At 36.3% G+C, this 15,903-nt stretch overlaps 1 protein-coding gene across 5 annotated transcripts in view; it reads left to right on the forward strand.

Moving 5' to 3' along the window:
• Positions 1-15,903, forward strand: part of DCBLD1 (discoidin, CUB and LCCL domain containing 1) — a 68,794-nt gene that overhangs the window by 33,841 nt on the left and 19,050 nt on the right. For 4 of the 5 annotated variants that reach the window (XM_019929634.3, XM_019929635.3, XM_073789529.1 and 1 more), the window contains 3 exons: positions 4,201-4,335; positions 5,682-5,733; positions 9,289-9,361. In XM_019929634.3, coding sequence (XP_019785193.1) covers positions 4,201-4,335; positions 5,682-5,733; positions 9,289-9,361 — 260 coding nt within the window. The other variant, XM_019929638.3, reaches the window with a different exon arrangement.

A 15,903-nucleotide genomic window follows, 5' to 3' on the forward strand; every position in this document is an offset into this window, starting at 1 on the left:
ATAATTTGGGTGTTTTGCCAAAGGTGATACCGCAGCCAACCCTCAGCTTCAGTTCCCCACCCTGGGCTACAGCTGCCTCCTGCTGTTGTGATGGCTGTGCCCTGATGAACCTGTCAAGTAACTTTTAATGATGGCATTTGTATACACAGGGCATACCCTGTCCCTGCTAGGGTTTAGTTACGTGTTTGCAGCACATCAATGAAAATGTGAGAGGGATGGTGCCTGTGGGGTAACGGTGATTAAAGTGTGTGTGTGTTCCCATTTTCTTTCTTTGAACTTCTTCCAGAAATGTTTACCTACCATGACTTTGGGAGGATGCAACCAAGTTAGAGTTTTACTATTTTTACGTGGTTTTGATCTAGGAAATTGTATGTATTGTACAACAACTTAGTGTAATGGCATACATTCTTATCTATTTGTGTAAAGTATTTATAATTTTGCAAACTTTCCTTTCAACTGTTCCATAAAAATCTTTTAAAAAAATACCAGTTATTCAACCACGAGAAAGAAGAGCATCCTGTCAGTTGCAGCAACATGGATGGACCTTGAGCACATTATGCTAAGTGAGATAAGCTAGGCAGAGAAAGACAAGTACTGTATGATCTCCACTTACATATGGAATCTAAAAAAGACAAGTTGGTAAAAACAAAGAATGAAATGGTGGTCACGAGGGGATGGAGGGTGGGAGAATAGGACACATGTTGTTTAAGGGTACAAACTTGCAATGAGTAACAAATATGCCCTAGAGATTTAATGTACAGTATAGTGAATATAGACAACAATATTATAATCATCAAACAAGAGACTAGAAATTAATTATTCCAACCCCTAAGAAGAAATGATAATTATGTAATGTGATAGAGGTGCTAATTATCCCTACAATGACAATCATATTAAAATATATAAATGTATCAAATTAACATGTTGTATACCTTACATTATACATTATACAATATTATATTATTACATTATTATTATTATATTATATTATTATAATATATATTATTATTATACATTATACAATATGTATATTACAATATACATTATTACATGTTGTATACCTTACATTATAGTGTTATATGTCAAATATATTTCAACTAAAAAAATTTCAAACAAGTTCTCACTGATTATCAATTTAGACTTTTCCTCACTGTTTTTGTTAGAACTCATTGGAATGCACATAGAAGTTTAAGGAGAGATTGGTATGGTATCGTCATCATGATTTGGAGAAGAGTATATATGTTGTTATTTCTTCTTGGAAGAAATAAATATGATTAGAAAAATATTCTGATTTATTAATAGCAACAAGTTACTAGGTATTTCATCTTTGTTCTTAAGTTTGCAAAGTAAGTATCTCACTTACCTGTGCAAAGAACAAATGAATTTGAAACTTATTTAAAACAAACTGAGAATCAGTTGCGTAAGTCAAGCACAGTAATCTGACTCACTTTAATTTTGCAAAAATGCTTATTCTACTTTATTATACAAAAATTCATTTAGTATTGCCTATCTTCCATGCTTGTGAGCACTCTTAAAGATCAAAAAATCCATATATCTACCACACTAATGATTTTCTTTTCCTTTCTTGCTTTTCCACACTTTTCTTGCTTCTTCATGCTATTTTGTAATGACAGGATTAAATATTTTATGTATCTTTATAATCATGTTTGGTTTTTAAAAACCAGCTGTTGCAAATAGAAGAACATTTAACTTCATTTTGATTCAAACAATATTTGGAAAGCTGTCACACGTACAAGGTGTTTGAGATAGTGACGGATATAGAAAAGTCCCTAATCCCGTGGAACATTGTCTAAAAGGAAAACAGGCATTATTTATTTGTTTGTTTGTTTTAATGTATTTATTTATTTAACGAGTACTTAACACTTTATATCCTAGGTACCATTCTAAATAATTTGCAGGTATTAACTCATGTAAGTAATTGTATATGATGAGTGTTTCTAAAGAGAGAGATGATCCTTTTTATTTGGATTTCATTATAATTTAATAATAGGCAACAACTGAGATCTGGGGCATGTAAACACACAGCATTTCTCTCATTTTATCACATCTTCAGAACGTGACACCTGGACAGGACAGAAGAGAAATTTGATCCCTTATATCAGGAAAGGAAGGCTGAGTTGGGTTCACCATCTTCTGCATCTTTTAGCAGTTTGGTCCCTATGTTGGCTTTGGCTGGTGTGACTAGTTGTACTCACATTGACTTGGAGTGATCTTTTTCTTCCCTTAACCTGATGTTGTCATTGTTGTTCCATTGACTCTTTCTATACTGTTCAATTTTGGGAGAAGTTGATGAAGAATACCGCTCTTCAAAATTGACTTGCTAACCCCTATTTTTAGAGAAATTATCCTGTCTTGCATACTTGACTTTCAAGATGACAGTTTGCAAACTAAACTTCAACTTGAGTATTCTTAGGAAGGTCTTTTTTTTTTTAAGCTCCAAATCTAATTATGTCTTTTTAAAAAAAATTTATTTATTATTTATTTTTGGCTGTGTTGGGTGTTCGTTTCTGTGCGAGGGCTTTCTCTAGTTGCGGCGAGCGGGGGCCACTCTTCATCGCGACGCGCGGGCCTGTCACTGTCGCGGCCTCTCTTGTTGTGGAGCACAGGCTCCAGACGCACAGGCTCAGTAGTTGTGGCTCGTGGGCCTAGTTGCTCCGTGGCGTGTGGGATCTTTCCAGACCAGGGCTCGAACCCGTGTCCCCTGCACTGGCAGGCAGATTCTCAACCACTGCATCACCAGGGAAGCCCTAATTTTGTCTTTTGAAAGTTCATAGAGCTTCCTATTGCTTTTCAAGCAACGTATTTTAGAAACAATATGTTATACTATTTTGTTTTTTTAACATCTTTATTGGGGTATAATTGCTTTACAATGGTGTGTTAGTTTCTGCTTTATAACGAAGTGAATCAGTTATACATATACATATGTTCCCATATCTCTTCCCTCTTGCGTCTCCCTATGTTATACTCTTAATTGTATAATTTATACTGTGGTATTTCAAAAGCCTTTAGACATTATTCTGCTTTCTTATAAACTTCATTTTACAAATCAAAATAAATTATATGAGTTAACCAGAAGTTGCTGTTAAGAGTGGTAAAGAAGAGAAAGAGAAGTGTGCAAATTGCATGAGAATAAGATTTTTACCCTGTATTGGACAGTCTTTTAATTCTAGAACTTTCTTTTTCTTTACACTTTTTTAAAAAATTGAAGTATAGTTGATTTACAGTGTTGTGTTAGTTTCAAGTGTACAGCAAAGTGGTTTAGTTATACATATATTTTTTTTTTCAGATTCTTTTCCCTATAGGTTATTACAAAATATTGAGTATAGTTCCCTGTGCTATACAGTAGTGGAACTTTCTTGGCAAAAGGGAGCTTGTGAGTTTCTTTGAGCAAATTTAGGAGAATATCATTTTTGTGATAACATTTTCTTTACTACCTGTCTTAGTCTCTCCAGTCTGCTGTAACAAAATATCACAGACCGGGTAACCTATGAACAACAGACATTTATTTCTTACAGTCTGGAGGCTGGGAAGTTCAAGATCATGGTGCCAGCAGATACGGTATAGTGGATGGTGAGAGCCCCCTTCCTGGTTCATAGCCATCTCCCTGTGTCTGCACATGCTGGAAGGGGCAAGCAAGCTCACTGGGGCCTCCTTTATAAAGGCACTAATCCCATTCATGAGGGCTCTGCCCTTGTGAAACTAAGTACCTCCCAAAGGCCCCACCTCCTAATACTGTCACATTGGGCATTAGGATTTTAACATATGAATTTGGTTGGCACGCAAGCATTTAGACCATACTTTAAGCAAATTTAGGAGGTCCCTAGAATATCACTTTTGTTATAACATTTTCTTAACTAAATATTTTGATTTTTGTTTGTTAGTCGCTTTCTTATAAAAATTGGAACCTATCTCTTGTGTTGTTCACAATTCACTAGTTCCAAGCTATTTCTTATCTAGAATTGGCCACTTCCCCCATCTTGTTTCTCTGTATAATCAAGTTTACAATCAGTCACTAATTCTTAGTCTCAGTATGAAGCCAAATTTCAGTTGGGTAAAGATTATAATCTTATGTGTATGTGTTGTCTGGTAAAGTTGACATTTAAGGGGAAAAAATGTATATACCAATTCTTTGTACTGGTCTAAATTTTGAAATGAGCTACAAGTGTGCTTTGTTTTTAGGTCCGTATTGTGGAAGCATGACTGTGCCCAAAGAACTCTTGCTGAACACCAGTGAAGTAACTGTTCGCTTTGAGAGTGGATCCCACATTTCTGGGCGGGGTTTTTTGCTAACGTATGCCAGCAGCGACCATCCAGGTATAGCAGAAGGACCAACATAAATCTGTAAACCTTTATCTGTCTAAGAATTCCTCTTGCTAGTCACCATCTCCGGACAGAACTGTGACCTGAGATCCAGAATTAAGATGTGAGGGAAGAGAGGAATGCAGTGTCTTTGTAAGTAGCTAGGTCTGAACTGAATACTTTCATAGCCCACATTAGACTGATCCGCTGACTTATGTGGGAGAGGGTTGATCTCATTTTCCTAGAAATCATGGATTGTGTATCTTTGGGGCTACCCTCCTGACCCTCCTAAGGTCTGGCTGTTCTCTGGAGCTCTCCACCAACCCCTTTGTTAGCTTAGGGGACAAGCCTTTTAACCAGTGACACCCCCCCACTCCATACACACCAGTGCACCAGCATGGGAGCATGAGAGTATGAGGAGGAGAAAGTCACTGTCACCAAGTGCCCTACCCATCCAGCTAGCGCGTGAGCGGGAGAGAAGGGGAGCATGAATATTGATGGGAAAGGAAAGCGTGGCCTCCCATCTAGGCCTCGAACTCCAGAGTAATTTCCATGCAGCCCAGGGCCTGCCAGGGCCACAGAGGTGCCCAGAGTTTCTGCTGTCAGGCCCCTCCTGCAGAAATACTCTGGGAAGGGGGTACCCCATTCATTTCTCACTCAGCCAATCAGATCTGAGCAATATCCTAGCAGGCCCCTGCATGGCCGGTGTTCAGCATACGTTTCTCCCTAAGAACTACTGAAATGATTAAGGAAAGAAAGAACTTCTGCAGCAAGTGTGGAATATTTTGGAAACTATACTAGGTCCATCTAAAAGCACCAAAATCCACAGTATCTTAGAGTTTCCATTGCTGAGTATTAGTTCAGTTCTATAAATTGCTCCAGAGAGCACGCTGCTTTTAAGTCCTTGGTCCTCATTGATCAAAGCTGATAGGCTCTTTGCTTTCTCACTAAACTCCTGGCCCTGTGGTCGCTCGATTGCCACTAGCTAAATTGTTAAATTAAGATGTTCCTGAACCTTCTCTGAACCACACTGGGCTCTTGAAATGGTTTTCCTCCTGCCAGGGGAGCTTATACACATGGTCTTCTGTAGGTATGTAGTGAATAGTAACTAACCAGGGTTGGGTTTTTTGTTGGAAATAGATTCTGTTGTCATTCACTGGATAAATACTGAAGAACCGTCATTGATGGTAGAAAGGAAAAATGAAGGGAACTGATGAAATCCTGGGGGTAGTGTGTCAGTTTTTATTTATTTTTAAACAGAAGAGTTCAGATAACTAGATAACGAATAAATACTTTTCAAAAACTGTTTCATTTTAAAAGAAATCTTTAGAGCTGATTGCAATTATCTTTATTTATGACAGATTTAATAACGTGTTTGGAACGAGCTAACCATTATTTGAAGACAGAATACAGGTAAATACAGTGTCCTAGCTGTGCTGCAGTCATTTGTTGCTGAATATTTTGTTTTCCTTGACATTAAACCAGATAAAGTACCTTACTTGTACTTAATTTAATTAAAAAAAATCATCTATGTTGTAACTAATTAGGAATATTTGAAATGGTTTCTTATACAGCAGAGATCAGCAAACTTTCTGTCAAAGTCCAGATAATAAATACTTTAGGTTTTGCAGGCCGTGCAGTCTCTTTTGCATCTGTTCATACAGTTTCTGTTGCCTTTGTAGTGCGGAAGCAGCCATAGACAGTATATATGTGAACGAATGAGCATGGCTGTGTTCCAAAAAAACTTTATTTCAAAAAAAAAAAAGGCGCTGGCTGGATTTGGCCCATGGGTCACAGTTTGCTGACCCTTGAGTTCTACTCTAGTACCAATGAGCCAAAATGGAGTCTAGAGTGCATTTTTTTACCGGGCCAGCATTTGGGAGTGACTTTGTAATTCTGGAGGGGTTCATTTTATCTTTCCCACAAAAAAGAGACCTACTGAGAATAGGAGATGAAAATTTTCATCCCAGCTTTACTTTAACTGGAAAAATGACTTAATTTCTTAGATGTACGTTTTCTCATCTGTAAAGTAAAAGTCTAGAGGGGGATTTCTCAGCCTTGGCACTGTTGATATTTTGGATTGGATGATGTGCTGTTGTGTGCATTGTGGGCGTTTAGCAGCACCCCTGGCCTGTATGAGCCAGTCACGATAAATGTCTCCAGACGTTTCCAAAGGTCTGCTGGTGGGCAGAAATCACCCCTAGTTGAGAACCACTGGTCTATAGGTCATTGTCAACAAAAACACTACCAACAACTCTAACTCATTAGAGTGTTTTCTTAGTACCACTACAGCTCTCTGGAGTTAGCATATAGGTAGCTCATGTGAATGTTCCAGTACACCAGCCAGGCAGGTTCTGTTTTACCCCCAAAACAGGCACAAAGCAATTAAATAACCTGCTTAGGGCTACACAATAAATAAGAATACCCCAAAAGTCAAGCTTAAGAGTCCATGGTCCTATCCATCTGATACTCTAATAAATGAGATTCTTTTATAATGCAGAATCAACTCTAGTGTTTACTAATATGAAGGTCAGTTGAGAAAAGACAAAAATGAAAATGACCAGTAATTAAATGTTGCCCTCAAAGTTGCTGTTCATCCAATGCAGACATTCAGCAGCATTTTCTTTCCAGCCATACGTGTACAGTCCCAGTGGTGACAGGGCCTCTGGGCATCAATAGTCATTTCCTATCCTCTTAGAGAAAGGAATATATTCAGCCCTACGGTGTGATGTTATGGTGTCAGATCATCTAAGCTGTAGCCCAGCCTGTTTGTAGAGTTTAGTTAAAGATGAGGTGTGATGACTAGTACAGGGCCATATTCCTTCATCCATAATTGTGAAATGCAGAAAGCTTTAAAAGTCAAAAGAGTTTTGTAACTCATTTGGTGGCAGTACCTGATTAACGTGACCTTAAATTCAGCTGACAGCAAAATTGGACTAAATTAAACATGAGGCTATTTTGTCTTTATGTATTTGACCTAATATGACTATCCATATATTTGATACAGAGATATTAATGTTTTGATTAATATGTGCAGACCTCAGTGGCGTCATACATCATATACATTATTGGCACTGTTTTACTTTTCTAAAATCCCCCAAATTCTGAATTCTGAAATACATCTGGCTCTAAGGGCTAGGATAAGGAACTGTAAACCTGTAATAGGATTTCCATTATTTCTGTTTCTTAATTCCTTGATTATTGCTGTAGTGCTGGATTCCACTAGGTCAATGGGGAAGAATTATGAACCATTTATTTGGGTAGTTTTGATCATTGGATTCTGTTACACATCTAATTTGCTAAGTCAGCAGGAGGAAACTGAGAGGAAATGAAATAAAAGCAACTGCTGTTTTGGAATCTGCTTGGGCTGGTACATTCTTCTTGAACAAACCAAGCAAACATTACTGTAATATGGTATATATAGAAACAAGGGCCTATGGCATTCGTCTTTAAAGGTGTCAGTGTTCACATAATGTTTTGAGTTTCCTTTTGCACGTTTTTTAGATGTATGGTTGTCTCTCATGGCCTATTGATATGTTGATGCTTGAAGGAACTACAGAAGAGGAAACTGAATTTAAGGGGGATTATGTGCAATATTCAGGGTCACATAGCTAGTTAGGTAGTAACAGAGCCTGGGTCAACACACCCTAAGCCACAGCCAACCATACCATATGCCATGACATGTTTCTGAAAAGTTTCTTGAAAAATGACTTGAGCAAATGAAATCCTAATTTTAAATATACCTCTTTTAGTCAAACTCATAGAAACAGAAAGTAGTTACTGGGGGCTGGAGGTTAGGGGAAATAGGGAAAGGTTGATAAAAGGGTATAAACTTTCAGCTATAGAGATGAATAAGGTCTGAGGATCTAATGTATAACATGGTGACTATAGCTGATAACACCATATCGTGTAACTGAAATTTGTTGAGAGTAGAACTTAAATATTCTCACCAAAAAATATATAAATATATATACGTGTGTGTGTGTGTGTGTGTGTGTGTGTGTGTGTGTGTGTGTGTATGAGGTGATGGCTGTGTTTAACTAGATGGGAGGAATTCTTTCAGTGTATACGTGTATCAAATCATCATGATGTACACTTTAAATATTTTACAATTTTGTTTGTCAACTATACCCCAGTAAAGCTAAAAAAAATATACACCTTTTTTCTGATTGCAAAAGTAATTTATAACTAATGTGGAACATCCCTCTCCAGGCATTTAAACTTGACTAATTCAAATTGAGGTGTGCTGTAAGTATAAAATATACTGCAGATTTTGAAGACTTACTTAAAAAAAAGGACTGGAAATATCTTGATAATTTTTCTGTTCATTACATGTGGAAATGATACATTTTGAATATATTAGGTTAAACAAAATATATGAGTAATATTAATATTAATTTTGCCTGTTTCTTTTGATTTTTTTAATGTGGCTACTAGAATATTTAAATTAACATGTATGGCTTCCATTATGTTCCAATTGGGTAATGCTAGTAGAGTGAATCCAAATTTACAGAGTTAGTAACACAGAAAGTGATAGTTTCTCAAACTCCTACACTCAGAGAGAATCCAGAGATATTCTTCCTTGTTATCTTTTTATCCAGAGAAAACATAAATTGTTACTTAAACATTTCTTTTCATAAAGACAGGATTATGCTATATATACTGTATTTAGAAATTTTACCTTTTCACTTAACATTTCTTGGACCCCTTAAAATCAATTAAGATGCTTTAGGGAAGCTCATTGTTTAATAGAGTTTATAATGAATTTTGATATAAAACAAATAATTGTGTAAAACTTGCCTTCAGATGAACATTTTAGATAAGTCTGTGTTTTCACAAATCAGGTTTCTGATGTGTCATTAAAGAAAGATATTCCTGCATGTTGTATAGAGGAGAGAAAATACTTTTAAGTATAATTTCACACTAAGTACGACCTAATAAAATATAACTTCTTTATTTTTTTTCCAGCAAGTTCTGCCCAGCTGGTTGTAGAGACATAGCAGGAGATATTTCTGGGAATGTGGTGCATGGATATAGAGATGTAAGTAATTGAGGGTAATTTTATGGCAGGGAGGGAATTAAAAAGAGTTAGTGCTTGTTGCTCTGCCTAAATTCTTTACAAAGTAAAGTCAAATAAGATATAAAACTTTGTAGATAGATGCACAGTTCTCTTTTCTGAGAATAAATAAGTATAAAAACCAAGGTTATTCATGGCATTCATTCCTATTTTTAGCATTTCCAGTTAAGCATACTATAAATGAAATGGTAAACAAAACCCTTTATATTATTTATATTTATATTAATTAGACCTAAGGGTATAATTCCATCCAATTTTTATAAGAGATCATCCTTTTGTTATAATTTATTTCTTTATTTTAATGCTCCAGTTGATTCATGTAATACAGCCAAGGACATGAACATTTTACATCACAGAATAGTGACATTATATCTAGGACCAGTGAAGCCATATGCCCTGCTCATATATATTATTCCCCTCCCTCCTTGCACTCCAATTTCTAATGCCTATTGAAACTCTCTGGGTGATATAAATTGTTCCCAGAAAAAAAGAATTCACAAGACATCATTTTTCTAAAGTATATATCTTATATCCAGATACACAATCCTTTATTTCTTACTATTTACAGATTTCTATCCTGGAAATCTGATACCTGATTTTTAAAAATTTGCTATTCAAAATAGTTGGGTTTATAGCTTACGGGAAGGGGCTTGAGTTATTAGAAATGTGAAATTCTATATAGTGATGGAACTTTTCTAAGAGTTCTTTATGCACGGGGAAAACATACATGTTCTAGGAGATTGATCACATATCTCCAGCAGGAGGAAAATAACTTGGCTTTAATTTTGCTTTCGGTACATCCTGATTCTGGAAGCAGCAGGTTTTGTGATTTTGCTCTTTGTTTCCTTTTTCTTGTGTTGTCTTAATTTACAAGATTGACACAGGATATTTACTTGGACTAGAAACTGAATCTTAAAATGATTTACACTACCTCAATTTGAAAATACACTCGGCACAGGCTGAAGTCCTAGATGACTTCAGGAAATTAACCAAAAGAACTAAAAAGTTGAGGTATAGTCCCCCTAGCAATATAAAGTTTTAATTTATTATTTTCCTGTCCTGTGTAAGAAACTTAAGAATTATATGCAGAAAGAGAAATAGCATTGTTTCTTTCTTACTTTATTTGTTGATCTCACCTCCTCTTGACAGAGCTCTCTTTTTCAGAGTAACAGGTTAATGGTTTCCTGGGTGGTAGGCCTCAGTACATGATCTGGAAGTGCTAACGAACAGGTTTCCTATTTGACGCACTAACTGGTTTTACACCATTTGCTTCCAGTATGATTTCACCTGGAGGGAAAATTTGTATTTTGAAAACTAATCTCTTCAAAGAAGTCTGATTAGTGTCTTTTTTTGGTATATGTTGATACTGTGTGTATATTAGATATCTATTGCTACATGACTATTACCAAAAACTTAGAAGCTTGAAACAACACATATATTCTCTCTCATGTTCTGTGGGTCAGGAGTTTGAGCATGGCCTGCTGAGTTTGAGTGAGGGACACTCACAAGGGGGTATCCAAGGGGACACAAGGGTGTCAGTGGGGCTGCAGTTTCATCTGAGTCTTGACTAGGAAGATATTTGTTTCTAAGCTCACATCGTGTTGGCAGCATTCGGTTACTGATGGGTTGTTGGATTGAGGACCTCAGTTTCTTCCTGGATTTTGGTTGGAGGCTGTCCTCAGCTTCTTACCATGTGGACCTCCCCAACATGGCTACTTGCTTTTTTTTTTTCTTTCTCCCTCTGATTATTTTCTCTCCGCCATCTGTGTACCATCTTTATTTTTTTTAATTTTATTGATGTATAGTTACTATATAATATTATATGTTACAGGTGTGCAATATAGTGACTCACAATTTTTTTAACATCTTTATTGGAGTATAATTGCTTTACAATGGTGTGTTAGTTTCTGCTTTATAACAAAGTGAATCAGTTATACATATACATATGTTCCCATATCTCTTCCCTCTTGAGCCTCCCTCCCTCCCACCCTCCGTATCCCACCCCTCTAAGTGGTCACAAACGACCGACCTGATCTCCCTGTGCTATGCGGCTGCTTCCCACTAGCTATCTATTTTACGTTTGGTAGTGTATATATGTCCATGCCACTCTCTCACTTTGTCCCAGCTTACCCTTCCCACTCCCCATATCCTCGTGTCCATTCTCTAGTAGGTCTGTGTCTTTATTCCTGTCTTGCCCCTAGGTTCTTCATGACCATTTTTTTTTCTTAGATTCCATATATATGTGTTAGCATATGGTATTTGTTTTTCTCTTTCTGATTTACTTCACTCTGTATGACAGACACCAAGTACCTCCACCTCACTACAAATAACTCAATTTCGTTTCTTTTTATGGCTGAGTAATATTCCATTGTATATATGTGCCACGTCTTCTTTATGGCTTAGGTAGCTTCCATGTCCTGGCTGTTGTAAATAGTGCTGCAGTGAACATTGTGGTACATGACTCTTTTGGAGTTATGGTTTTCTCAGGGTATATGCCCAGTAGTGGGATTACTGGGTGGTATGGTAGTTCTATTTTTAGTTTTTGAAGGAATACTGTTCTCCATAGTGGCTGTATCAATTTACATTCCCACCAACAGTGCAAGAGGGTTCCCTTTTCTCCACACCCTCTCTAGCATTTATTGTTTGTAGATTTTTTGATGATGGCCATTCTGACTAGTGTGAGGTGATACCTCATTGTAGTTTTGATTTGCATTTCTCTAATGATTAGTGATGTTGAGCATTCTTTCATGTGTTTGTTGGCAGTCTGTATATCTTCTTTGGAGAAATGTCTGTTTAGGTCTTCTGCCCATTTTTGGATTGGGTTGTTTGTTTTTTTGATATTCAGCTGCATGAGCTGCTTGTAAATTTTGGAGATTAATCCTTTGTCAGTTGTTTCATTTGCAAATATTTTCTCCCATTCTGAGGGTTGTCTTTTCATCTTGTTTATGGTTTCCTTTGTTGTGCAAAAGCTTTTAAGTTTCATTACATCCCATTTGTTGATTTTTGTTTTTATTTCCCTTTCTCTAGGAGGTGGGTCCAAAGGACCTTTCTGTGATTTATGTCATAGAGTGTTCTGCCTATGTTTTCCTCTAAGAGTTTTATAGTATCTGGCCTTACAATAGGTCTGTAATCCATTTTGAGTTTATTTTTGTGTCAGCTGTTAGGGAGTGTTCTAATTTCATTCTTTTACATGTACCTGTCCAGTTTTCCCAGCACCACTTAAGAGGCTGTCTTTTCCCCTTTGTGTATTCTTGCCTCTTTTATCAAAGATAAGGTGACCATGGGTGCGCGGGTTTATCTATGGGCTTTCTGTCCTGTTCCACTGATCTATATTTCTGTTTTTTGGGCCAGTACCATACTGTCTTGATTACTGTAGCTTTGTAGTATAGTCTGAAGTCAGGAAGCCTGATTCCATTTTACTTTCTCAAGATTGCTTTGGCTATTCAGGGTCCTCTGTATTTCCATACAAATTGTGAAATATTTTGTTCTAGCTCTGTGAAAAATGCCAGTGGTAGTTTGATAGGGATTGCATTGAATCTGTACATTGGTTTGGGTAGCATAGTCATTTTCACAATGTTGATACTTCCAATCCAAGAACATGGTATATCTCTCCATCTGTTGGTATCATCTTTAATTTCTTTCATCAGTGTCTTATCGTTTTCTGCATACAGGTCTTTTGTCTCCTTAGGTAGGTTTATTCCTAGGTATTTTATTCTTTTTCTTGCATTGGTAAATGGGAGTGTTTCCTTAATTTCTTTTTCAGATTTTTCATCATTAGTGTATAGGAATTCAAGAGATTTCTGGGCATTAATTTTGTATCCTGCTACTTTATCAAATTCATTGATTAGCTCTAGTATTTTTCTGGTAGAGTCTTTAGGATTCTCTATGTATAGTATGTCATCTGCAAAGAGTGACAGCTTTATTTCTTCTTTTCCGATTGGATTCCCTTTATTTCTTTTTCTTCTCTGATTACTGTGGCTAAAACTTCCAAAGCTATGTTGAATAATAGTGGTGAGAGTGGTCAACCTTGTCTTGTTCCTGATCTTAGTGGAAATGGTTTCAGTTTTTCACCATTGAGAACAGTGTTAGCTGTGGGTTTGTCATATATGGCCTTTATTATGCTGAGGTAAGTTCCCTCTATGCCTACTTTCTGCATGGTTTTTATCATAAATGGGTGTTGAATTTTGTTGAAAGCTTTTTCTGCATCTATTGAGATGATCATATGGTTTTTATCCTTCAGTTTGTTAGTATGGTGTATCACATTGACTGATTTGCATATATTAAAGAATCCTTGCATTCCTGGGATAAACCCCACTTGATCATGGTGTATGATCCTTTTAATGTGCTGCTGGATTCTGTTTGCTAGTATTTTGTTGAGGATTTTTGCATCTGTGTTCATCAGTGATATTGGCCTGTAGTTTTCTTTCTTTGTGACATCTCTGTCTGGTTTTGTTATCAGGGTGATGGTGGCTTTGTAGAATGAGTTTGGGAGTGTTCCTCCCTCTGCTATATTTTGGAAGAGTTTGAGGATAGGTGTTAGCTCTTCTCTAAATGTTTGATAGAATTCGTGTGTGAAGCCATCTGGTCCTGGAGTTTTGTTTGTTGGAAGACTTTTAATCACAGTTTCAATTTCATTGCTTGTGATTGGTCTGTTTATATTTTCTGTTTCTTCTTGGTTCAGCCTTGGAAGGTTGTGCTTTTCTAAGAATTTTTCCATTTCTTCCAGCTTGTCCATTTTATTGGCATATAGTTTCTTGTAGTAATCTCTCATGATCCCTTGTATTTCTGTAGTGTCAGTTGTTACTTCTCCTTTTTGATTTCTAATTCTATTGATTTGAGTCTTCTCCCTTTTTTTCTTGATGAGTCTAGCTAATGGGTGATCAATTTTGTTTATCTTCTCAAAGAACCAGCTTTTAGTTTTATTGATCTTTGCTATTGTTTCCTTCATTTCCTTTTCATTTATTTCTGATCTGATCTTTATGATTTCTTTCCTTCTGATAACTTTGGGGTTTTTTGTTCTTCTTTCTCTAATTGCTTTAGGTGTAAGGTTAGGTTGTTTATTTGAGATGTTCCTTGTTTCTTGAGGTAGGATTGTATTGCTATAAACTTCCCCCTTAGAACTGCTTTTGCTGCATCCCATAGGTTTTGGGTCATCATGTTTTCATTGTCATTTGTTTCTAGGTATTTTTTGATTTCCTCTTTGATTTCTTCAGTGATCTCTTGGTTATTTAGTAGCATATTGTTTAGCCTGCATGTGTTTGTATGTTTTACAGTTTTTTTCCTGAAATTGATATCTAGTCTCATAGCGTTGTGGTTGGAAAAGATACTTGATACGATTTCAATTTTCTTAAATTTACCATGGCTTGATTTGTGACCCAAGATATGATCTATCCTGGAGAATGTTCCATGAGCACTTGAGAATAAAGTATATTCTGCTGTTTTTGGATGGAATGTCCTATAAATATCAATTAAGTCCATCTTGTTTAATGTATCATTTAAAGCTTATGTTTCCTTATTTTTTTCATTTGATCTGTCCATTGGTGAAAGTGGGGTGTTAAAGTCCCCTACTATGATTGTGTTAATGTCGATTTCCCATTTTATGGCTGTTAGCATTTGCCTTATGTATTGAGGTGCTCCTATGTTGGGTGCATAAATATTTACAATTGTTATATCTTCTTCTTGGATTGATCCCTTGATCATTATGTGGTGTCCTTCTTTGTCTCTTGTAATAGTCTTTATTTTAAAGTCTTTTTTGTCTGATATGAGAATTGTTACTGCAGCTTTCTTTTGATTTCCATTTGCATGGAATATCTTTTTCCATCCCCTCACTTTCAGTCTGTATGTGTCCCTAGGTCTGAAGTGGGTCTCTTGTAGACAGCATATATATGGGTCTTGTTTTTGTATCCATTCAGCCAGTCTATGTCTTTTGGTTGGAGCATTTAATCCATTTCCATTTAAGGTAATTATTGATATGTATGTTCCTATTACCATTTTCTTAATTGTTTTGTGTTTGTTATTGTAGGTCTTTTCCTCCTCTTGTGTTTCCTGTCTAGAGAAGTTCCTTTAGTATTTGTTGTAAAACTGGTTTGGTGGTGCTGAATTCTTTTAACTTTTGCTTGCCTGTGAAGGTTTTAATTTCTTCATCAAATCTGAATGAGATCCTTGCTGGGTAATCTTGGTTGTAGGTTTTTCCCTTTCATCACTTTAAATATGTCCAGCCACTCCCTTCTGTCTTGCAGAGTTTCTGCTGAAAGATCAGCTGTTAACCTTATGGGGATTCCCTTGTATGTTATTTGTTGCTTTTCCCTTGCTGCTTTTAATATTTTTTCTTTGAATTTAATTTTTGATAGTTTCATTAATATGTGTCTTGTTGTGTTTCTCCTTGGATTTATCCTGTATGGGACTCTCTGCACTTCTTGGACTTGATTGTCTATTTCCTTTCCCATATTAGGGAAGTTTTCAACTCTACTCTCTTCAAATATTTCTCAGTCCCTTTCTTTTCTTCT

The sequence above is a fragment of the Tursiops truncatus genome, chromosome 12, assembly GCF_011762595.2.
Source record: "Tursiops truncatus isolate mTurTru1 chromosome 12, mTurTru1.mat.Y, whole genome shotgun sequence".
NCBI classification, from domain to species: Eukaryota; Metazoa; Chordata; class Mammalia; order Artiodactyla; family Delphinidae; genus Tursiops; species Tursiops truncatus.